At 40.1% G+C, this 26,286-nt stretch overlaps 1 protein-coding gene across 2 annotated transcripts in view; it reads right to left on the reverse strand.

The window, feature by feature from the left end:
• PITPNB (phosphatidylinositol transfer protein beta) overlaps nt 1-23,893 on the reverse strand; it is a 63,868-nt gene extending 39,975 nt beyond the window's left edge. For both annotated transcript variants that reach the window (XM_007461143.1, XM_007461144.1), the window contains exons 1-7: nt 23,781-23,893; nt 18,743-18,773; nt 15,812-15,957; nt 5,711-5,802; nt 5,026-5,033; nt 4,426-4,500; nt 2,745-2,828 (exon numbers count right to left, since the gene is read on the reverse strand). In XM_007461143.1, the coding sequence (XP_007461205.1) occupies nt 2,745-2,828; nt 4,426-4,500; nt 5,026-5,033; nt 5,711-5,802; nt 15,812-15,957; nt 18,743-18,773; nt 23,781-23,800 (456 nt within the window). In that variant the 5' untranslated portion in view covers nt 23,801-23,893. The remainder of the gene's footprint in view (nt 1-2,744; nt 2,829-4,425; nt 4,501-5,025; nt 5,034-5,710; nt 5,803-15,811; nt 15,958-18,742; nt 18,774-23,780) is intronic.
• Between the last annotated feature and the right edge of the window lie 2,393 nt (nt 23,894-26,286).

Below are 26,286 nucleotides of genomic sequence, written 5' to 3' on the forward strand. Positions count from 1 at the left end.
CTACACGATATCATTTGTACTTGTTTGTACTCAATTTCTCCACAATTGAGAAAACACACAAACAAAAAGCTACTGTGCCACACATGTTCACAGCACTATTTACAATTGCCAAAAGGTGGAAACAACCCAAATGTCCACCAACAGAATAATACATAAACAGAACATGGTATTCATACACTGGACTATTCTTAATGCATAAAAAAGAATGACAAAATGACACATGCTACAAGGTGGATGAACCTTGAAAACATTATACCAAAGTAAAAGAAGCCACAAACAGAATGCCAGATATTGCTATGATTCCATCTATATAAAATATCCCAAACAGGTAAAACCATAGGGGCAGAAAACACTCAGTGGTAGCCAAAGGTTGGGAGGGAGCAGTGAGCAGTGATGGGTAAAGGGTGTCCTTTTGGGGAGGTGAGAATGTTCTAGAACTAGATGGTGGTGATGGTTGTACAACACTGTGAATGTATTAAATGCCACTGAGCTGCACGTTTAAAATGTTTGAAGTGGTAAATTTAATGTGTATTTTATTACAATAAAAAAAAGTACTGTGAATTCAGTAAACTTTAAAATAAACTAACTAATCTTTAAAGTGTAACTTGGGAAACAGGAGCTATGAACGGTGAAAAACAAAACCACACATACATATGTGAACACTTACTCCCCAAACAATGCTTGGTGTACAGATTCTCAGAACTCCTGCTAAGAATAATGACAATAATGGCGAACATTTATTAAAGCAGGCACTGCTCTAAGTGCTCAAATTTAATCCTGTGAGATAATTAGCCCCATTTTTCACAAGATAAAACAGGGAGAGAGGTTAAGTAACTAAATAGCCAGTAGGTAGCAAGACCTCAGAATTTGAATCTGAAGCCCATCTAGTTTCAGAGTGTATGTTCTCAATGACAGCGCCATGGGCTCAACAATGCAGACCCCTCTCATCTGGGCCCAATCCATTCTCTCTCACTATCTATCCCCCCCTCCCCACATCCTTCCAAAAAGAAAGCCACCTGCTGAGCCTCTGCACTGTGGTGCCTTCCAGCCAGAGCCCCTGTGGCAATGCTGCTATCGTGCATCCCAGGCCAGCAGTGCCTTCCCTCCTCTCTGGAGGTGAGGCTGGGGTGGAAGGAAGGGAATGAGGGCCTCCAGGGCTCTTGCACAATCAGCCTGAACTGTTCTTTCCCCTTGCACTGTTGCCTGCAAACATTGTTTGGGAGCCCATTTTAGCCTGAGGACAGGAACAAAGAACTACTCTTGTGCCCCCGGCAAAATCAAAGGTGACTTGTGCTCTGCTGGAGAACAAGGTGGAATGCAAACCTCTGAGCCACAAGACTGGACCGTTTTGCTTGGCCAGCACAGCTTAGTTAAACACCCACAATACGATCTGAGTGCCTTCACCCAATCCCGGTGGGCAGCACTGCTGCTCCAGGCATCTGAGCTACCCTGACCTAGCCATCAGTGACCCACTCCCAGTGATCTTTCACCCTATCACCACTCTTTAACATACACGAACTCATGGCTGGAAGAGATACCAAGAGAGATAAAGGGGCCAAACAGACACCTGAATATTGTTTTTAAAACAGAACATACATTCATTTCTAAGGATAAAGAAGTCCAATATAACTTCAGAGGTGGAAATATCACTAAAACAGAATAACTTCAAATCACAGCATGACTAAAATTTAAGAATTTCTATGACAAGAGTCCCTTATCGGTGCTCACACTTCTTATCAGGGAGGGGGTCCTAAACAGAACAGGACCTGGCCTAGCAGAGGGTCACTGCTGGCAGTCCCAACCCCAGTGATTTCTGAAAAAAGGTCGAACCTTTGTTTTTGAAAGCTTACCTTTCAATTTCAATGGCAAAACCAGACATTTATTATCTGGGTTATTTCTGTTCAGCTTACAACACTGCTCAAGTTCAGGGAATAAGCACAAAAACGAAATGGAAAGGGATCCTAACTTAATGTGCCATGCTTTGCCACGACAAACCAAGGGGTGCCACTCTTACTGCAAAGCTTTAGTTCTCTAGACTAGCAGGAAGAGGGTCACTGGTTATTTTAGCACGTAAAAAATCCACAACTGTACCCCACACACTGTAAGAACTGAGTTCACATTTATAAACTGGGGCAAAGTAATAACAAGGGTCTTAATTGCTGGGGTTGGGGTGAGGAGTAAGCGTCCTTACTTTTTGGGAAAATAATTTTTTTAAATTAAGTCAAAAGTCTAGAGTACAAATAATTACATCTAGTAAGACTCAAAAGAGAAAGCTACACAACTGTTAGACTGGGATATTCTACCATCAACCATTTCCCACAAATGACAACTTTAGCCCTAAATTACTGAAAATTTGTATGTAAATTAAATTTTTGCTTTCTTAATCAGACTTTAAACGTATAAGGGACCCATAGTATTTAAAGAAGCTCAAGAGAAAATTCTTTTGTAAAATAATGTTATTTTTTACCCCCCCCAATGAAAACAAACTCCTATGTATATCCTGGGTATACTGGGATTTTTCAGAGGGATCTCTTGTGCAAAGGTGAAATCCGCACGAAAAAACAAATCACCTTCTCTCTTATTCTCTGATCTCTTTTGCTGCTCTGATCTCTTTTTGGACCCAGACCTAAGTTCCAGGCTTATTTTAGTGTAGAAAGGTAGGTCATATCAGAAAAAAAATAAAACAATTTTTAGATGTAAAAGGCAACAGGTTAAAACGTCATTGAGTTGTACATCATACTTACTGCTGGTTCAACTTGACTTCGATCTGCAATATCTATGTGGACAATTTCAACAGTTTTCCATGTGTTCGGATCTAAACCGTGTACCTATATATGACAAAGAGAAAGGAAACAAAGCAAACTGTTAGGCAAAACTACTACACTTACATACATAATCTTTTATCTTTAGACTCTTGGAGTACATTATGAGGAATAAAAAAAATCCAAATTGCTATTTCATTTAATTAGTTGTCTGAAGGCTGGAGGGATCTCAAAATCTTTTACCCCTGTAACCCCAAATAATAAGTGGGGACGGGGGAGGGGGAGAGGGAAGAGGATAATGCCAAATTAACAGAAATCTGTCACCATTATTTTCTGGTAGCCCTTAGAGATGATTTATACAAAAAATGTACCTGACCTATGTTTAACCCAAATGGTACATGACAAAGTCCTTGTAACCTCTAAGTCCTAGACAAACAGAAGGTGACATTATAATTACATTTTAAGAGGCTGCACTGTATGGCCTAAATCCTCTCCTGTATTTGATTATCCTAAAGCTATTCAGTTTCAGTAGGATGTCAATTCCTCTATACCTCATGTTGTTCAATCATTTATTTCTGAAACTCCATCTACGAACCCATAAAGAACTATTTAAAAACTGCCAAAGATACGCCCATTTGAAAACTAAAAATGGCAAATTAAATCATACAGACTAAAGCATACCAAAATACCTCATTTCGATTCTAAATTTTAGAGCTACTGTAAAAAAAAAAAAACGTGAAAAATCAAATGATCATCTTGAAGAAAAACTCAAGTCAAATACTACAAATTATCATTAAAGTTCTACTGATTGGCACCAATAACATTAAACCACAGGGAGAAAAGAATCTACCACAATTACCATAAACTTACTTTCCCATAACAGCATATCTATCATAAGGTTGGAACGGTAGTTCTCAAACTGGAATGCCCACCAGAAAATAGACTGCTGGATCCCATTTCCAGAGATTCTGATTCAGTGGGTATGCAGTGAGGCCTGAGCCGTCGGCATTTCTAACAAGTTCCCAGATGCTGCTGCTGGTCCAGAGACCACACCTTTGAGAACCACTGGGCCAGGGCATCAACCTATACCAGATGCCCTCCCAAGTTCCCTGCCAAACCTTACCAAGTTAATGACTACACTGAGTCTTAACTGATTTTTTGGTAATTTACTTTAGGGATAAATGTGCACCAATTTGTAAAAGGCAGGAGCTTGTTAACATTTCTGTAAATCAGTCAAAGTACCTTCTCCCTCCTGCCTTTTGGCCATTTCTTTGAAATCAACTCATATTCCAGCAAAATGGAATGGAGGTGAAAATTAAAGCAATCAATTTTGCTATGCAGAGCAGCTCTGGCAAATACATAGTTGAAAAGATGAAAAAAATTATCTGTGAATTTTTATCTATGCTCTCCCTCTCCCAGGAAAAGAGAGGTGATGATAAAAACAGCAACCTCACCAAAGTCCACTCACACACCAGGGCAAGGGACTGACAAGGAAGGCCCATTTGTTTCTGGCTGTGTGCTTGCCTCACCGCAATCTGACACACACCCCGGTGTGGCCAGGTGCTCATCTAAGGCAGGTGGCATCACTTTGGTGATAACAAAATGACTACAGTATTCCCATTTCCAGGGCCTTCTACACTGAAAGCCCAGAGTCAAAACTTACATTTTCTAATGTTCCCAAGTCTGGTTTGTGCCATGTTTCAATTTTAATGAAGAAATCATCTTTCATATATTCATTCTGCAGAAAACACAACAGCAAAATGATAGTGATCTTTCACTGGTTCTTGGGGCTCATGTCTGCAGGAGCTTTCCCCAGCACAAGTATCCATGCTTTGACTCTATAGGAAGACTGACATAGGAACACTGATCCTCAAGTGACAAAGAATCATTAGCTGCCTACTTTTACAGACTTGTCAGGCAAACCAATTGCTGCATGCTTTTAAATAATGTAAACAACCCTGCTTGTCATGCAGCACACAGGGCTAATATTAAAGAAGCTGTGAGGTTTGGCGAGTGAATCTGGCATTCAAAGGAAGTAGCAGAAGCAAAATAAAGTGAATAGGGAGATTTTTGAGGCAAGGCTGGAAAGAGCCCCGTAACAATGGAGCACGAGGTGGAGCGCGAGCTGCTGCCAGGAGCACTAAGGAGCAGCCATGCAACAGTGGGCAGTTTTAAGAAAAAAGCAAGAAATAGTTGAAAATATTACTATGTAAAGCAAAGTTTAAAGATGAAGAGGATATGACACAAAAAGAGTTTTACTCACCGTTACAACTGAGGCATAATGAACAGGTAGGCGACAAAAGGGGAAAAATGTCAGAATATTAATTGGAGCCAAAATAGTCTGTCACAATATTTAATGTCACAAAGATTAAACTACCTGCCAACACAGAACATTTGGTTTATATCTGCAAAACACAACTTCTAAACAGTGACACTATAGGATACTTTAGATTGTGGAATCAATAATCTAATTTTAAAACAAGGGTAAAAGAATAATGTCACAAAAGCAAAACATCATTTATAAGGCTAACTTAGCAAACAACAGGAAACTGAGGAGTCTGTCCGTCATATTCCTCCTCTACTATGTGGCAATACAAGTAAATACTGTTGAAACTACATCAAATGACACTTGTGCATGAGAATGACCTTTAAGGCTTCTGTATTCCTTTTATTTGCTCCCCGTGGAGCCTGCTTGGTCAACGGAGGACCTCCGTTGTGCCTGTCACTCCGAGGTGCCTGTCATCTGGGAATGAACACGTGTCCCTCACTAGGGCCTGGGGTCGGGACCCAGCACAACTGCCTCTCTGCCACAGTGCGTGCAGTGACTCCCCGGCAACCCAAAGAAGGCCTTGCTTCGTGTTACCTTTCCCTAAGGTGCGGGCACCGCAGTGCCTTTCCTCATTAGCCGCAGGCTAGAGGGTGAAACGGTTTCTGGGAACCAGACTTACTTGTTCTACAGTAGGGGTATGCGTTCCAGGCTTTCTCGTGAAACACCAAGGAGCCCTCGGGAGCAATCATCCTCACGAATGCAGGGACTTTGCTTTGAGGAGAGAAATACTGGATATATATTCAACAGCATCATTAATTCTTTGTTGGCTGCTATCAGACTGCTTCAGAGTACTCAAATATAAAATTATTGTAAAAACAACGAAATGATTAAGAATGTGTTTAACCAAACAGAGGGTTGTTTTTTAAAATAGAAGCAATTCTTTCTTATGGCTTTTGACCTACTCCCCTAATATGAGATCTAAGGGTTAACTGAAGCTATTCAACCTGCACATAATACAACACAGAAGTTCTCTCCTGCAGTTTAGACTACACCACATTGTTTCTTAATGCAGTATACAGTCGCCAAAATAAGATAACGACTCTGAATAAAAGTCCTTTAATACATTTTACAGAATAAACTTAAAGAAAAATGATAATGTGAAGGATCCATGTAGAGCAAGATATTCAAATTTGTTCAAGTATAAAATTTTGTAGACTTGGAAAATGAATGTTAATTGCTGCCTCAAGTATGGTCAGAGTAGATGGGTTAAATATGTAATTAATACATGATGAGTTTCTGCAAATTCATGAGATAATCAGGAAAGATTCCAGCAGATAAATGGGCAAAGGACATCCACAGACACACCACAAACAGAAAACACAACTGGTTAACAAACATGGAAACTCAGTTTTATCAGTCTTCAAAGCAGTGCAAATGAAATGACCATTTTACTGATCGGTACCTACAGTACAGAAAGCAGTTTTACATGCACAGGCTTTCCACAGGTTGGATTCAAATCCCAACATCACCACTTAGAAGCTGTGTGACCTGGGGCATATTACTTGGCGCTCTTAACTTCCTCCTGTGTTGAACGGAGTTCATACTATCTACTCTGCAGGGTTATTGAGAGGATTCCATCAGATAGTATCTGTAATGTGTTTAGCAATGGCGCAGTGCAATGAGAGCTCACTAAATGGTGGTTACTGCTTTTTTAATTATAATTTGACATGCAGCTGGGTGCTTTCACATGCCTTTCTTCACTTTAATCCCTCAATAACACTATGAGTTAAGCATTAATTCATCATTTCATGTAACCAGCATTTAAGTGGCTGAATAACGTATGTCAAAATGATATCCTCCAACTTGAAGCCCTGCGTATATTTTTTCCGTCAGAGCTGCTTTCTGACAACTTTCAAGCACAACTTAATTTCCTAAACTAAGAGAAAGAACAAACTAAAGATACATGAGACCCAGAGAGGACTGTTAGCCCCACAGTAAGATTGAGCAGTTGACCAAAGATATTCCTATGCTGAATTTTGGAGACTAAGCAAGGTAGATGGAATGAACCCCACACCAGCCAGAGAGCTGCACAGCTACAGTAGTGTGGACAGTCCTTTCCTTACCTCTGTAGTACCAAGAACGGTACAGTTTAGGTATTCCCTACAGTTTAACTCATCTGATTTAATATGCATTTAAAAAAATGCCGTAACTATTAAATACCTTGTTTACAGACAGATGAAATAAATGTATTCCAACCAAAACAAACAAACAAACAAAGACAGGATACATGAAAATAATATCACATTAAAAGTCAAGGAATCTCTAAGCAGTCCAAATTATTTCTTCCATTGCTAAAAAACTGGAACCAAAACTCCTTTAAATGTAGGAGAGGTCTAATCAGGGTATAACATAATACATATGGGGAATGTTTTATAATACTAGCTACAAGATTACCTGTCATCTGAGAGAATGACAAACAGATTATATCAGTGGTTCACTTGGTCAACTCAGAAAAAGGCAGGAGAAAAGTAGCTGTGTACCAGCTCAGAAACATACTCTGAACTATTCTATTTATTCCTATAGTGCTCAATATTCTAAAAACCTTAATATTCATCAAGTTTTAAAATTTGCTGACACAAACAAGAAAACTGGCAGTCAGTTACTGACGGCCAGCATGAGCCAAATCTGTAAGGAAGTTTTAGTGTTTCATCGTCTTGCTTCCAAATGCCTATTGTCTTATTTCCAGCATGCTTTTTCCACCATGCGAATTCCAATTCATTTTATGTTTTGACTTAGTTAAAAATGACCAAACCTTTGAGCTAGTTTTGTTTCAAATTTACTGGTTTTTTACATTTAACATGAGAACATTAACATATATCTCTCCTCAATGAATCTGACTAAATTTAGGGAAAATGTATAAATGGAGAAAATAAAACTGAATTTCACTTCTACTTTAAAGGAGAGGAATTTTCATTAATGGCAACTTTAATATATTCCTAACAAGGCAGGTCAAGTGTGCCATTCATACACAACTGAAAGCATGTACCTTGTTTTCCACCTCAGTATCACTCAGGAAGTCACTTTAGTTAACATGCAGGAAACTCTGTTTTGGAAGCTTAGAGTCTCAGAAAAGGGACAAATATTAACCAAATTAACAAAATAGAGCTAGACCTTCAAAAACAAACGAATTAAAAAGGACATTCCTCCTCTTATTCCCCCAAACTAGTCACAAAATGTTGTCCTCATGATAAAACAAGATTCATGACAGTGCTTACTTACCTCAAGGTAAACACATCTCGATTTCAGAGTTTAAGAGTTAGCCATAGTATAATGTCCAGATGCACAAAGGTACTTTGCCAATACACAGCCCTTCCCCTACCCCATCTCTGAATACAAAATAAGAATACTTAACTTCAGGGTAAAATTCAACTGAAGTGTTTTATCAGTTGTGTTATCAATATTAAGATCTAACCTCAATATACCAATGGTTGTGAACCTAGCTGTTGTGCGGTAAGACAACTTTGTCATAGTTGCAGAAGAAAACAAAGGGCTTATATGATTTAAAAGATACATAATAAATGACCATTGTGTACACTGAACTTCTGAAGTAGGAGCTTTTTTAAAAAATCTTGTTCCTGAGATAAATAATACCTTGGCAAATCATTTCAAACTGCACTTTTTCCAATGAAATGTTTACAGCTTCTTGTAGACAAAACGAACAAAACCACTCAAAGTTCCATTTTTCCATCCTTCTCCATCCTACTGTGGATAAACATCAAAATGTAGAAAAACATAGGGAAGAATTTGAAGACTACATTAATTTGCCATAAATAAAGTACTCTTTCATTTTATAATCAACTAAAATATACCTTAAAGACACTGGAGACCTCATTCATTCATCCACTCAAGTATTTATTTACTGCCTGTCCATTTTGCCAGGGACCATGTACATAATGGTGTACAAATAGGGACAATTCTTACCCAGAGCTCACCTTCCAGGGAGGGAAACAGAAAACAGGCCAGCAAACAACAAATGACAATGAAAATTACCTTTCCTGAAGGCTAGGAGTTTTAAGGAACATAGCAGTGAGCAAGTGAGTACCTGCGGCAAGGGTGCTCAGAAAGGCCTCCCTGAGGAAGTGACACTACAGTGGCAACTGGAGGGTGCAGAGGGCCAGCTACATGAAGAGACAGCAAACACCAGAGCAGGCAGAGGGACCAGCATGACCAAAGGTCCTAAGATAGCAAAAGATCTGGTCTGCTTGGGCCACTCGGGAGGCCTCCAGCATGGTGAGACTGTAGTGAACAAAGAACAGAGGAATACAAGACAAGGATGATGAGGTGGGCAGGGTGCAGACAGATCACATGGGGCTCCTCTCACAGGCCTAAGAGTTTGGATTTTATTCTTTGTATGATGGGAAGCTACTGAGGGCTCTAAGGAGGGGAATGACACAATGTGATTTAAGTTTTAATATCATTCTGGCTTTGTGTGGAAAATTAAATGGAGTGGGCAAGAATGGACGGCAGCAAAAGTTAACTAAAAATGGATTAAAGAGCTAAATGAAAGAGCTGAACATATAAAATTCTTAGAAAAAGACATAAATTGAATGTCAAAATTAGAAGCTTTTTAAGCCTCAAAGGATATAAGAAAATGAAAAGACAACTCACAAATGGGGGAAAAATACTGCAAATCATGTATCTGATAGGAGACTAGTATCCGGAATATACGAAGAACTCTTACAATAAAAAGCCAACCCAATTTAAAAATGGGCAGAAGATTTGAACAGATATTTCTCCAAGGATCTACAAATGATCAATAAGCATATGAGAAGATGCTCAACATCACTAATCAGCAGGGAAATGCAAATCAAAGCTACAATGAGATACTACCTCACACCCATTAGTATGGCTGCCATTAAAAAAAAAATTCCAAAAATAACAAGTGTTGGCAGTGATGTGGAGAAAATGGAGCCTTCATACACTGTTGTGGGGAATGTAAGATGGTACAATCACTTTGGAAAAGTCTGGCACTTCTTCAAAAAGTGAGGAGTTACCGTATGCAATTCCAATTGTAGGTACATGTACATGTGTATGTACATACCCAAGAGAAATGAAAACATATGTTCACAGAGAAACTTGTACACAAATGTTTACAGCAGCATTATTTATAACAGTCAAAAGAATGAACAGCAAGAGATGAATGCAGGGAGGCAACCGGAGAAGTCTGAGAAACGTGGAGCTTGCATTAACGCAGTGGTGCTAGAGATGGAAGAAAGGGAGAGATATAAGAGGGAAAAAATTAAAAACTGACTTAAAATTCCCCAATTTGTGGGAAAGGAATAAAATCGCCAGACACAAACTGAATAACTTCTGGAAGATATAACAAGACTCTAAAATTCAAGAGAATTATAAAAAACAAAAGGAGAAAGAAGTATTTTTCACAGAACAAAAGGAAAGTAGGAATGAGAAATGAAATATACCATAAAGAAGAAACTACATTGGAAAATGTCTGACATTCTTCTGAAATAGGATCACTCCTGATGTAGAAAACTTTGAACTATTCAAACCTTAAGACTCAGGCCTATATACAGAGAAAAAAATTATGTGTTGACAGTTAATTCTCAACTAAACAAATTACTCTGTTTGGCTGATATTTATTAATTTCTTACTTACTATACTTAGTCATGCTCATATCTCTGTGAAACATCATATGTAATCAACCTTTGCATTCTCAGATGATTTAAACTTCTCATTTTTAAACACGAACATAACTTAAGTTCCTGGCAAATGACTCTTGTTGCTTACAAAAATGAGCTCTTAACTTGAACCACATGAAACTTTTAAACAATGATTTTCAATAAAACCTCTGCTTCGACCTTTGAGGGACGAGGCCATTTTGGAGCTGATAAAGCTTTATGAATTCTCCATCATCCAGGACTGAATGAAGTTGGCTTGATTATAATGCTTATGGGGAATAAAAAACAGTAATGCTGATTTTCCCCAAGAAGGAAGAGAAAACAATAGCAAAAGGATTTGCCAGTGCGTCTGTATGAGGTCTCAGGACAGCTGCAAGTTTTTCTCTGAAATACCATCTTAAAAGCTGCACCACATTTCCTTGACCAGCTTCAAAATTCTTCAACCAATAAATTCTGTCTCACCTCCCCACCATCCACTATTAAGTGTATATTAAACAACCTTAGGAAATGTCCTCAAACTTTTTTGGCAAACGGGGTACACAACAAGACAAATATGTGTGCATACAGAAATACCTGATGGAGAAGTGACAAATGGAGTGACAAGTGACAAAAGTCAAATGGAGAAGTGACAAAAAGTGATGGTGTTTAGGGAAGAAGGATCAATATGAATGAAAGTAGTCAAGGAATGCACGGGACACATCTGAGCTCTGCTCAGGAAACCAAGCAGGTTATGAGCAACCTGACAAAGGTGGAACAGGTCACTTCTCGAGGACAATAAAGAGATGGGCTTGCTTAGAGCCAAGGGTTTTTACTTTGGACAGAGTTATAACAATTGGAGATACATGGGTAATCTTGAGTAAGTACCTTGTTAAGTTCAACTTCATTTTGGATAAAGACTGGCGACTTTAAAGACTTAGGAGAAAATGGGATGTGGTGAAATCCATGGTCTTGGAAGAAATTTCTCTATAAACTCTTTTGGAGTTCACTTTAGGAAATGGAAAATTTCCTCCCACAGGGCTCAGCAGTAAAGAGAGCGATAAAAAGGAGCCACAATGCCTCCTGGGTTCCTGGGCTATCTCTGCTACCAAACAGCAGTGACATATCAGCCAGCTACTGAAATCTTAGTTACTGGACCTAGTTTCCTCACTAGCAAAGGTTGACATGGCGAATGAATGAGCTCCCACCTAGAGCACTTACAGTGATCAGTACACAGGAAGTACGAGATCCTCTGCTCAGAATCACAATGGGTAAACACTCACTATAAGTTATCAAAGGAAATGGAAAGAGTATCATCCCATAAGACTATTACCTGAGACTCAGGGAAACCAGACATTTGAAATGTCCCTTGCGATGATCACTAAATTTTGTATTTATTTTATTTTATTTTTATGTAGGAAAAATATACTACTCCTCAACCTCTACTGTAAGGCTGGTAGCCTTGAGAACTCCTTCTTTAACGTAGCAAGTTATGGATGTATTAAATTTTGAATTTTTTAATGCTTCACCAAGATTGTTTCTCAATCTTCTGACTGAGATTAAGTATGTATATCTTACCATGAAGTGTTTTTTGCTGAAATGGGAAAGTATACTGACCAGGGAATTCAGAGACCTCGATAACACTTGGTAAAGCAGACCTCAGAATTCAAGTGTCCCAAATGTAAAGTAAGGTGCTGGCAGCCTCAGCCAACCAACTTACCCAGCAAGGTTTGCCAAGTTTGCAAGCCTGTCTATCAATGCTATACAGTGACAGTGCACAGAGCACTATATGTTTCCCAATGGAATAAGTCCTGGAAAAGGGAACATATATTTCTGGACACAAATTTAACTTCCTCAGGGAGAGAGCTCTAAAACTCTCTCGGGACTGTGGGCATGTCTTCAACATGCTGAACGGATGCCCTTGCAGGACACTGAAGTCTGATGGGGCTATACTGCCAGCCCTGGGCCATGCCTGTGGTCTTTCCTCCACAGGAAGGCCTGAGCACTTGCTGCTAAACGATTCTTTACCCTCTTCCATAAGTTATCCTGGGGCTACTGTGCCTTCAGTATGACACTGATGACTTTGAGCATGGACATCTGATTGCCCTTGCTCCATGACCTCCCCCACGGGACCACAGTGACAGTGGGTCCCTGTTTTGTCTTTATTAACGGACAGCTTTTTTATTGTTTTTCATTACCACCAGAGTGGTTATTATCTGCCACACTGTCTGAGATCCATTACTGCCACCTTCTTTCCTTCTTCCCTTTCCTGTCTCATGCCTCTCCATGCTTCCATCCAGAACTGCCATCTCGGTGTGACAAGGCCAGCCTTCTATGAGCATCAAATAGTCCTCACCATCCGATCAGACCCCATCCCACCCTTCTCATGGGACACCTGTGCTCATCAGTGCAGGCCCTTGAGACTATGACTTGTGACCAAAAGAGCATGGGATTAGAAATCAGAGAATCCAGGCTCAGTCTCCATCCCACCACTTACTAGCTGTGTGACTTCGAGCAAATATGAAACTTAGTGCCTTCTTATGTATAATGTGTATACTGCCCATGTCTCAGGACTGCAATGAGGATTAAAGGAGTGCATGAAAGGGTGAAACCAAAGGGTACTGTGGAATGATTTCAGCTCCTTCTAGGAATGAAGAAGTGGCTCCAGAAGCCAGACTGTGCTGGGAGGCTGGCCTCCAGAGCCAAGGTTTTCCTTTATTTAATTGCCTGAAAGGAATTCTGAACCTCAACCCAATAATCCCTCCAGAATAATAATATCTCTTGCACTAACCATCTTTATACAGCCCTCTTGAACTTAACAGATCCATTATGTATGGCTGGAGTGTCACCTAAATCAGATATTTCAAAATTAGTATTTATCATTCTTTACTTTCTCATTAAACAAAAATACAGAAGAGTAAAATAAATTTAAATCACCCATAACTCCACCACCAAGGGAAAAACATTCTTAACATTTTAATGAATCTCTTTCTAGGCGTTTTTCTGATTAACTTTTAAAATTATATACAACATATTATTTATGTACAAATTTAGCAACTGGTCTTTTCCATGTAATAATATATCAAACATTTTCTCAATATTCCAACTCTTAGTTTTCAAACAAAGTATATTTTGAATCTATTTCAAGTTTATATGGACATCATAGACCAAGAGAAAATTTTATATATCAAACTTTTTGGTTTATTTTAGATGCTCCAGAGAGTTGAATGTTTATAATAAAGGGAGTTTTTATATATTGGTAAAATTCAATTAATGAGTAAATATAAAATGCTAGAAAAGTAAGCTGAGTAAGCTGAGTAAACATAAGTAAATTCAATACTATAAATATTATATAGGTTATACCATCTAGAATGCTAAAATCCTCTCAAATGGCACATTTTTAGAGATGCTTAAGGTGCTAACAAATTAACAGAAACCATGAATAACACAGTCTTTATGGATAATTGATTAATCAAAGTTATTGCCTTCTTTCAAACCTGCATCAGAAACAAAGAAATGCTGTGTTCTACGCGAAAATAAAAGTAAAATTTAAGGTTCTACAAAGTGATGACCCACTTTATATTCATGTGTCATTATAAATGAAGCAATAGCCTCAAACTGAGAAAATATGAAAAATACTAATCATCACAGCTTATCTGCAACTTTAAAAACCTCTATAAAACCCTGGCATTAATCACATGAAGAGAAGAAAGCCAAGAGCAGAGCAGATTCCCTCTTCCTTTGATAAACTGGGGACACTACTGACAAAAAAAAGACTCTTAAAAACCATTACTGATCTTTCGCCCGTGGATAAATATTGGTATGCATTTTCTATTTTAAAATATTTATGCCAAAGACAGAGATTAGACTGCCAAACTTAGGAGAATGTGCAAAAGAACCTCTGCAAACAAAAGAGATAAAAACAATGAACAAAGGATTTGAAGGGTCAAGTCACACAGGAAATTCAAAAGGCCAAATTAATATGAAAAGACATTCAACTTCACTAATAAAGAAAGGCAAATTTAAACAAGGGGCTAGTTTTTTGTGTATCAAATTGGCAAAAATTAAAAAGATAGAAAAATATGGGAAAATAAATGTTCTCAAACTCTTGGAAGGCAATCTGGCAATAATATCAAAATTTTAAAAGAGCATGGACTTCCAGCAATCCTACTGTAATGAATTTCTCCTAGAGAAATAGTAACCTAAGGCATAAAGACTTACAGAAATACTACCTGTAACAGACAAAGAGGAAAATACCTAAAACACCTAAATCAACTTACCATTTAGAGAATGGTTAACTAAACTATGCTTATGTCCACACCAAGAAATTTTACTCAGCTTTAAAAAGAATGGAAAGGGCATTAAATAACAACATGAAAGGATGCTCGTGATATATCACTGCATGAAAATTAATGCAAAGTGCATAACCATATGTATGGTATGATCCCATTTGCTGTGGGAAACAATAAATGATACAAGTGACATATTTCTATGTTTTTTAAAAACTTATTTGAATAAGTATAGAAAATGATCTGTAAGGATAAACTCTAGGCTGTTTCTAGTTTCTCTCTGGAGTTATGGGTATATGATGATGTGAGATGGGGACTAAGTTTTTAATTTATAATCTTCTGTTTTAATTTTTTAATAAGCAGACAGATCGCTTTATAATTTAAAAATAACTAATAAAGGGCTTCCCTGGTGGCATAGTGGTTGAGAGTCCGCCTGCCGATGCAGGGGACACGGGTTCGTGCCCCGGTCCAGGAAGATCCCACATGCCGCGGAGCGGCTGGGCCCGTGAGCCATGGCCGCTGACCCTGCGCATCCAAAGCCTGTGCTCCGCAACGGAAGAGGCCACAACAGTGAGAGGCCTGCATACCGCAAAAAAAAAACTAATAAAGGGAGAGAAACACTCTCAAAAAATTAAAATGCAACATATTAGCATGATGAAAAAATAATTTTTTGGGGGGGGGTCACATTAAAATTTTTTTAAGCACCTCAGCACATCTACTAGTGAGTTAGGTAGTTACATACTGAATAAGTAGGCTGGGTAGTCAAAGCGTGATTGTTTAATATGATGACTAAGCACCAAATGTGAACACCCTGCTTACCTCTTCAGGTGATAAATTTTGTGTGTATACTGTCCCTTTTCTCCATCCTTTTCATAAGGTTCATTCTTTAAGACTTCAATTCCTTCTCCACCACCAGTCTCATTCTTACTGGCTTCTGCAACAGAGTAAAGCTGCCCAACCTGATACTGAAATATCAAAGAGTACAGAATTTCAATAAGTCAGCATAAATGCAGAAACTTCCTGTGCTAAAATCTTATTGTAGATATAGAAAAGCACATCCAAACCATTTAGCACATATGTTCTATATGAAAACATGACTCAAATCAGAAATCAATATGTTTAGAGAGATAAACACCAGATGATCATACAGCTTCAAGAACCTATAATATTTTACAAGATTTCCATTATTTAAGAAAACTGTTGGTTACAAATATTCTGGTGCTTTAACATATATCCACTTATCAAGACATCTTGACACTTGTTTCAGTTTTTTGAATAATAAATATACATTTGTATTTTCCAAAGCATTTTCATATCTATTATACCTCATTTAGTTTCACAAACTTCTAAAGAAGGTATGGAAGGAACATAATTGTTATTTCGCCAAATAAGAAAACTAAGCAATCAGAATACCGTTCTCAATAATGAGGAGGGATATAGAGTGTAACAATAAAAGCCTGCAAGTACAGAGAACCATTACAGTCTAAATTTTAGTAGACCTCTGGGGTGTTCTTTTCCATGCTTATGTATATGACATGGCTGATTTGGCCCTTGCCCACCTAAACACAAACAGTACTGGGTATCCAGGGTCAGAACAGTTAATTGTGAAGTTCTCCAGTAAACAGAAACTGTTTTTAAAGTATTTATAAATATCCAAGTATTACCATAAAAGGCAAGAAATTGCTGATAGTGGTTTCTATTTCATTTTAAAGTGAATGAGAATTCTCAGTGGACTACACCAATACCTGTAGGTGGGCAGTATTGTTCTATGCCAATCTGGAGTTTCTAACAGTTCAACAAATGATAAAAAGCAAAGTTCTTGTGTTCTAATTTGTTCTAGTGACTCAATCATGGCATTATCTCCTGTCTCTACAAATTTGGCTAAATTTCTTCCTTCCAATGAAGACAGCCTGAAAAAAGGTTTTTTTCTTTTCTGAGCATGTTTTCAAAGAAAAGCTACCTCTCAAAAGTAATAATTCAAACCTAACATTTTATTTGAGGAATAAAAAAACAGAGGCGGTTGTAAGGTTAGTAAATATTCATATCTAAAAAGCCCATGGGAATATGATGCTATCTTGCAGGTTAATTCACACACACACACACACACACACACACACACACACACACACACACACACATATATTCAATTTGGAAAGATTTCTTAAACGCATCAAAAAAGTTTTTGTAGAGATTTTAGACTGCAGAAAGGGCTTTTTTCTTTTGGTTTTCATAATACAACACCAGGGTTAGTCCAGTAATGCTACAATCCTTACGCCCTTCAAAATATACTTCTCAACACTGTGATATTTTGAAAACATGATTAAAATGTCTCTAAGCCGGAGGGTAAATTTGATCTTGGTCAGGAACAGAGTAACAAAAACTTACACAGAAAGAACAACAGTATCCAAAAATATGTTATTAATGGACTGATATTTTGCCACATGCTACTAGGCTTTCATTCTCATTTTTAAGAATAACTTAAAGAGGCATGTTTATTAAGTCCAAATATAACAAAAAGCTGAGATTATTCTGGGTGACAATACCAAGACTCAGAAACTAGCTGAAACCAAAAGAAAAATTTAACAGAAACAAATGTCAATTTCCACATTCAAGTTCAAACAATTGTACAAGTAAAGAATAGGGGTGCCTGGCTTGTCTCCAGTGTTTTAATTCACTTTAATACAGAAACCTCAGGCACTACTGAGGTACATGCGGCTATGTTCAAGTCTACATGAAACAGTGACAGACAGCTACTCCTTTTAAGTTCCTGCATTTTATTTTTTTTCTGTCTGCCTTCAGTCAGCTGTCACGTCTTCGGTTATCAGTTTGTTTTGTCCCACTTCCAATTCACTGCTTCTAATCGAGTGTCAGCTCTAGGAAAACCAGATAACCTATGAGTGCAAGCTGTGCACAAGTTACAGAAGGACCCAAAAGCCTTTATGGGTTTTCCTACACGTATCTTGATTTCTCAGAAGCCGTCTCTGCTTTTATCCTCATTCCTGGCTATACTACAGAGAGCTACAACTGCAGGACATGCAAGTTCTGAATAGGTGATGCATTTCTGTACCCTGCAGATCAAGGGAGACAATGATCTCTCATGGTTCTGTGGTCAGACTGTGTTGGGAACACTTTTTCAGTTGGGAGCAACAACTACAGCACGTGCCGTGAGCGGTGAGACGAGCTTGTGAGAAAGTCTGGAGATCATATTATATTAGGCCAAATGAATGTGCTGGGAATGTTTAACCTTGTGACCTCACACAGAGAAGATGGAACAAAAGGGCCAGGAGGAGGAGAGAGAATTGTCAAAAAAATACCCTGAAAGGTCACCATGTGCAAGACAGAACAGGCTTACTTCTCTTTGCTCAACTGGAAGGAACTGTAAACAACAGGCAAACTTTATAGGAAAGCAGATTTTGGTTTAAAGTAATGACAAATGTTTAAAATATGCAACAGTAAAGTAGGCTGCTTCTCCAAGCAGCAAGTGACTTAACCCTAAAGTGCCTAAGTTGAGGCTGGAACCTTCTTTCTCTGGGATACTGTAGATAGAATTCCTGCACCAGACAGGAAGTTAATCTACATTCTGAGACCCTTCCAAAACAAGGCAGTGTTAACAAAAATTCATTTACAATTAATTATCTCTAACACATCATAATTCACTGTCACATAAACTGAAAAGTAAAGGTAAATGAATACAATGAAAATATGTCTTTAGATTAGCGTATCAAAAGAAACTATGTAAGCAAGACTTACCTCCTGAACTGAACACGGCAAAACCACACGGCTAAAAAGACAAAAGAATAACAAATACGTTAAACATGAAATAGTTGGCTTTAAAACACAGATCTCCACGATTAAAGAGCTTTCGTTTTAAATCCAATGATAGCTTAGTACAAGATGTTGTTTATGGAAGAGGGTCTTTGCAATGACTACAGCTCTAAATAAGAGTTTTTAAATGGGGGAAATAAAATTACCCATTCCTGGCTCTCAACAATCACTTGCATTTAGCATACTCATTATACCAGGACCCCAAAAACGCAGTTGTAGAGATTCTTGTAAGGAGTAAAGGAACAAGAGAAAACTCATCACTGAACATTGCAGGGTACAGGATATATTATTTGTAGACTGCCTGGTCAGGTTGTCCTTCTGAAACTTTTAGTATGATTTCATTCTCCATCTATATATTATGCATTTTGTTTTTATGATACTTTCTCCCAGAATACATGTCTTGAATCTCACGAATGAATGCCTCCAAAAATTGTTCCCCACTACCCAATTATTCCTCAATTTTACTGAGAAAAACAAGTAAAAGGTCCTTTAGACTTAGTAAGAAAAAACTTTACCATGGAAAATACGTTGAACTTTATAAATATAACCCCTTTTCAATATAAGGTTTCTGTGTTTGATCTTGTCCAAGAGTTTGTTACTGTACATACAAAAGGACCAGTATAGAGGCATAATGCTCCTAAAGATGAATTTGAAAAAAGAATTCTATGATGTATTATTTTATATATCAGGATATTGCATTTTATCTCCAGATTTTTATAGGGAAGTACCCTCACACTTATTTCCACAATAAGCTCTGAAAACCAAGGCCATCCCTGAATATCAAATGTCTCATGATAATAGCTGGTGTCCAAGATAGCCACTTTTTCTTTTTTGGCCTGGTCATTCTCAGACTTTTCCCTCCTAACCATCAAGCTACCATAGCAGTGCCATTTAAAATCTTATTTTAACTCTTTCTACTATGAGGAGAGAAAAAAAAATATCACGGCATTCACCTCAATTTTCATTTTACAAAAAATTCCCAGTAGTTTTCCTCATTTCAACTTCTCTTCAGCTCACTTTTCACCTGTTTCTCTCTCCTTAGTCTCCTCAAACAACGATGCTTGAAAGCCCACATCACCTTAATCTCCAACACGTGTAAAACACGTCTCCTGTTACTCCCTCCTCCTTGACTACTGGGGGTCACTCATCACTCTGTCTTTCTGATAATGGTCATCTAAAGACAACGAACATTCTCAAAGTCACAATGGTTACTAATTTTTATTCTCATCAAGAATAAACTTGTTATACAAAATCCTTCCATACCTAATCATTTTAGCTGTCTTCTTAGGGTACACACTAACTTGCTCACTGTCTCAGTAACAGAAAATGAACTAGGGCGGAGGCAGGGGGAAGACTATGATACAGGCTGGGAGCATATTTTGGGAGATACAGACAAAGATACAGTTTGGGAGCATATTTTCAGGGTCTGGAATATAATGGTAAGAAATCTATTAAATTTATTAGACAACAAGGAATCCTGGAAGGTTGTTCCAAAAGGTAAGTGACATAACTACAGCTAACCTGAAGACGTCATCTGTAGGTGGTTAAAAACATTGAGAAGCAGGAAGGTGAGGAAAAGCCATCTTTTGGGAGGCAGGGCAAGGATGTACAAAGGTCCAAATGAGGATGCTGGGATGCAGAGGAAATGGAAGGAAAGAACAGAAAGGAAACAGTTAAAGACTTCCCTAAAGTTTCACAAAACCAAAGAATCACTGCTGAGTAATTTTAACAACTACTCACTAGTAGGAAGATCCCTATGTTTATATACTAACACTTTCAGGGAAACTTACTTCACAAAATGAAAATGACTGATAAAGACATTGTGAATGAATGATGAGTCAAGTAACTTCTTCAAGATTTGCTTAAGAAAAAGTAAAAGAGAAAAGAAACAAGCTTTGATTTTGTATTATTATTCTAAAAGCAGTATTTAATTTTTAGAGCAATTTGAAATTTTTCAAACTTCTCTGAAAATCCTTCTAAAATAATTTTCCAGATCGAACTACAAATAGTTCTTTAAAACCAGGACTTTTACACTAATGGCAATTTCATCTATTGCTTAAGCAACAACCTGAAGGGAACTCCCCAACCTGAGAAAGTTATTTCTAACCTTTTAATTCATGTCAAAAATAGATGGCAGGGCTTCCCCGGTGGCGCAGTGGTTGCGAGTCCGCCTGCCAATGCAGGGGTCACGGGTTCGAGCCCTAGTCTGGGAAGATCCCACATGCCGCGGAGCAACTGGCCCCGTGGGCCACAATTACTGAGCCTGCGCGTCTGGAGCCTGTGCTCCGCAACAAGAGAGTCCGCGATAGTGAGAGGCCCGCGCGCCGCGATGAGGAGTGGCCCCCACTTGCCACAACTAGAGAAAGCCCTCACACAGAAACGAAGACCCAACACAGCCAAAGTAAAAAATAAAATAAATAAATAAATAAGGCAAAAATTCCTTTAAAAAAAAAAAAATAGATGGCATTTTTTAAGACAACAAACATTTGCCAAAGTATATTAGTTTACCAACATCTTCACATATTGAAGATTGCTCCTGACCGAAAACAATTTTAGAAAGTTGACATGTGAGTAGGAAGAATCATTTTTTTTTGTTAAACAACACTGAGTTCTTACAGTGTACTAGACTAGATGTTGTGCGGTACCGGGAATACTTAAATAAAATAAGAAACAGCCTCTGACCTCAAAAAGTCTAGGAGGAAAATGGGAATTCCCTAGCGGCCCAGTGGTTAGGGCTCCATGCTTTTACTGCCAAGGGACCAGGTTCAATCCCTGGTTGGGGAACTAAGATCCCACAAGCCACGCCTCAGCCAAAAAAAAAAAAAAAAAACCTCTAGGAGGAAAAAAAATGTCTAGGGGAGACATACATGAGGAGTGAACATTAAGAAGTGTAACTGTATAACTCCTCCAGAAAAAGTATTACACTTTGAACACATCTCAACACTTGTTACCTCGGCACATTAAAATTTTTATAAAGAAAGTAATGATTCACAAAAAGCACAGCATGCAAATTCCCAATGAGAATTTCTTTCCATGATTTAGCCTGATACTACTCACATAACTGTCAAAGGGATCTACTGAACACTTAATTCACATTTTAGGAGGGAGGAAATAACTAAGAAAAATGACTAGATCTATGACCTAAAATCAGTTCTGCAATGCACTTGCTATGTGACTTGGGCCAAGTCAATTTCCTCCTGTCTTATTTCCTCCAGAAGTCTTAATACCTGCCACTTATCAGTTACAAAAACTTCAGAGTAATAAATGAGATAACACTTGCATGATACATTGTACAAACGACTTGGAAGAAAAATTTTTACAAATCCAAAGTTCGATACTATAAATAAGCTTTAACTGAAAATGTGTCTTTTCTAGGATCCCTGTCACTGAATAAAGTTATAATTTTTCATTAATTTATTTAACAAATATTTATTGAACACTTACTATGTGCTGGAGACTATTCTAAGAGCTGAGGATGTGAGAGTGAGCAAAACAGACAGATTCGTGGAGTTTACATGCAGTGAGAGAACACATCTAGTAAAATAGAAAAAATAATCATTGTGCTGCATGTTAGTGGTGATAACTGTTATGGAGAACAATAAAGCAGGGAAGGCAAACACCGAATGGGGGGGTGGGGTGCAATTAGATCTTCAGAGAGGGATTCCCTAAGGTGATATTTAAGCAAAGACCTGAAAGGAGGTGAGTTAGTGAGATGAGGGAAGAGCTCTTCATGCAGAGGGAACAGCAAGCAGAAAGGCCCCGAACTGAACTTTTCCTGGAGTAGTGGAGGAACAGCAAGAAAACTTGTGAGCTTGGAAGGGACAAGGGAAGGGCCGTAACTGAAATCACAGCACAAAACAGTGTTAAGACCTCCTAGGCTATAGTAAAGGCATTGGCTTTTATTCTCTGTGAGATAAGGAGTCTGTAGGATTTTAAGCAAAGAAGTGACAGGAGTGACTTTTTAAAAGAAGTTTGAGAACTAACACTAAAAATAAGCTGTCCGGAGTTAGCTAAATTAAGCCAAGAATTTTAAGAGTTTAAAATCAAAAGAGCATTTGAAAAACCCAAGAGCGGGCCACACTCGAAATTCCTAGTTGCCCAAGGGATGCTGACAACACGAACCAGCTGTGACAGCTGAACATTCCCTACCAACCAGATTTCCTGAGATATTCACAATCCCTGCCGGTAGGAAATGCCATAACTTTTCAACAAAACCACTTCGCCGGTCTGATGCACCTGGAAACCCTTTTATCTGACCAACCACATGTTAACGCCTCATCTAAACCCCGGGAAGTACACGGAGCCCAGAGTGTCACCCCATTTTAAGATGTAGAAACTGAGACTCAGAGCAGAAAGATGGCTCTCCCGTGAAGGGAGAGCTTCACTGCCCAGTGAAGAGCATGTTTTCCGGACTCCCGACTCCAGCATGAACTTCAGGGCACCTACGTCCCACCTCCAGCCCCCACACCAGGGCTACCTTTACCTGGCAAGCCCACCTCCCGCGGGTTACAGACAGGCTCCACCCCGGACGAAAACTCACAGACCTATCGCGTCTCCCCCACCCTTGGGCTTCGGCTGGGTCCCACCCGAGAGCCTGGGGATGGGCCCAGGTTCAGACTGGGGTGAGTGGGTTAGGGAGAGAAGGCGGGTCCCAGCGGAAACTCCCGGCCGCGCCTTCTTGAGCCACACGCTGCAGCTGAGACCCTGCCGCCTCCGCCCCTGGGTGGGGAGAGGGCAGCACTTTTACCACGACAATGCCAGGGGGGCCTGGGGGAGCGCCGCGGAGGGGCCTAGAGCGGGCCGGGGGCGCGGGCCGGGGGCGCGGGCCGGGGGAGGGGGTGCGCGCAGGGAGCGGCCGGCCCGAGGCTCGCTCCTTCTTAGGAATATTCCGCTACTTCTCAATCAATGATTCTCCCACCACTGCCGTCCCGGAACCTCGCTCACGCCCACCGATCCTACTCACAATTCTTTAATCAGCACCATCTTCCCGGAACGCCTTCACAGATGCCGCCACTACCTCTGCCACCGCCGCCGCCGCCGCTACCGCCTCTCACGGCGCCTGCGCGGCCCCGCCCCCTGTTTCCCGGGCCGCTGCGGCGCCTGCGCGTCCACACCCTTCCGCCACGACCCGTCACGTCAGCGCGCGAAAGGAGCTGCTCGGCCCCGCCCCAGTTCCGCGCCCCGCCCTGGGCGCGCGAGGCTTCTACTGCGGCTGTGCGGGCTCAGCGCGCGCTAAGCGCGCGCTCGGTCGTTTCGCGTCGGCGATTCCTTCCTTCAGTCAAGTTCTCTCCAGGTGGCTGTGCAGCCTACGCTCTCTGGTGAGTTTTCCAGTCGGTTCCCTCGAAGTCGTTTTCTGGTGACCAGAGCTAAACTTTCTCTCACTGCTCTTGAGAAGGAGGCCCGCCTTCTTCACAGACCCCTCACTTCAGAAGTCTGTGTTAAAGACTCGAGACGGGTCGGAGAGGTGTTGGACGGGTGGGCGGCTCGCGCGCCGGTTCCACGAGCCCAGAACTAAGCCGCGTACAGCTGTGGCTGCACGAGTTCCCAACGCCCACACCCCCTGCCCCCGAATCCAGAATCCCGCCGTGGCTGTGACCCGACCGCAGGGGCGTCCTACCCTCCCGACCAGCCCCCCGGGGGGAAAGGGGGTGCGCGCCCTTAGGTCCCGGAAAGGGGGCCTGTTGTGGGCAGTCGCTAGCGGGTCCCGGTGAAGGCCCCACACGACTCGGGCGCCAGCCTGAAAGCCAGGAGGTGGCCTTAGGAGTTGTAGCGCAGGGTCACTCGCTTGCTCTGTGCTAGTCTCAGGTCTAGACCCTGGGATACACCTGGAAGCAAAATAGACACTGTCCGTGCCCTCACTTGGAAACAAATAAGAGAGAATTTGGCGTAGTGGTAAGTGCTCTTCCATGAATACGGTAACAGGGTAGAGGCGAAGTAAGAGTAATCAAGGGAAGGACTCACCGGAGGCCACGGTTGAGCCTGATGTTAGCCCAGCCTGTGAAGATGGGGGAGGCATCCCAATTAGAGGAAAATAGGCCGGGAGGCTGAAATACGCTTAGAGTAGTAGTTGAGGAGCAGGTGGAGGCCAGGTGTGGCTAGGACGTCTTAAGTCTGTGGGGCAGGGGGGGAATAAGCTGGGACTAAGCAACTAGGCCATAGTAAAGAGTTTGCATTGTATGCTAAGAACCATGAGAAGTTGTTGAAAGGTTATTAAAGGAATTTAAAAAATCATTAGAACACTTCTGCATAAATTTATATGGAATACACCCAGTGGAGTTAGGGCTGCCTCCAGAAAAAGTAATGGTAGTGAAATATTTGCCTAAAGCTGGAAACTTCTCCTAAGGCAGTCGCTGGGATCCACTGAGTTTCTTTGATGTGTGAAGCACTATGCTAGTTATTGTGATGGTGAAGATTCAAGGAAACACATGCTCTTACTTTCAGGGAGCTTAGAAACTAGGAGTAGCTTCTGTTGATTGGGAATCTGTTGTAGGCCTTCTGTCAGTATGCCTACTGACTTTTTTCTAGATAAAAGTAAATAAAAAGTTGAGGCATGTAGACAATATTTAGGACAAATAATTGTTCTCAATTATGGGAAGAAGGAGGTTATGGTCAAAACATAGAAGATACTTAAAGGTAAGAATGGACAATCTACAGATTTGAATACTATACCAATGAATATGAGCACTGGAAGATTTTTTTTTAAGGTCCAAGGAGGTAATATTAGTTGCCAAACTTATAAGTAGTCATTTTAGTAGTTTCTCCCCAGATGTTATGCAGGCTGAAAATATAAATAACTTTAAAAACGTGAATAAAGTTGTGGTTGACGTGCTTAATTAGTCATTAAGAAAAATTAGAACGTTGCAGAACATTTCTGTAACTTCTGAAGTCTTCCCACAAGTGTTCACTAATTCCATTCTCTGCATAGTACAGGTGCTGCTCATAGTAACACTCATATGTTTGTAAAGTAAATGAAGAGATAGTGTGCTGGGTGGAGCATAAGTCTGAACTAGTGTACAGCATGGACATTGTCTCCGTTCCCCATGTAAAGATTCATAGTAAAACAGTCAACTGAAAACCACAAGATACAGACTTCCCTGGTGGCGCAGTGGTTAAGAATCCGCCTGCCGATGCAAGGGACAGGGGTTCGAGCACTGGTCCGGGAAGATCCCACATGCCGCGGAGCAGCTAAGCCCGAGCACCGCAGCTACTGAGCCTGTGCTCTAGAGCCCACGAGCCACAACTACTGAAGCCCACGCCTAGAGCATGTGCTCCACAACAAGAGAAGCCACTGCAATGTGAAGCCCAGGCACCACAGCAAAGAGTAGCCTCCACTCGCTGCAGCTAGAGAAGGCCCACGCGCAGCAACAAACACCCGGTGCAGCCCAAAATAAATAAATTAATTTTAAAAAAAGATAAATTAGCCAGTTTAGGTGTATGTATTTGTGGTCAACAAAAGATACTAATTCAGA

The sequence above is a fragment of the Lipotes vexillifer genome, unplaced genomic scaffold, assembly GCF_000442215.2.
Source record: "Lipotes vexillifer unplaced genomic scaffold, Lipotes_vexillifer_v1.1 scaffold691, whole genome shotgun sequence".
Lineage (NCBI taxonomy): Eukaryota > Metazoa > Chordata > Mammalia > Artiodactyla > Lipotidae > Lipotes > Lipotes vexillifer.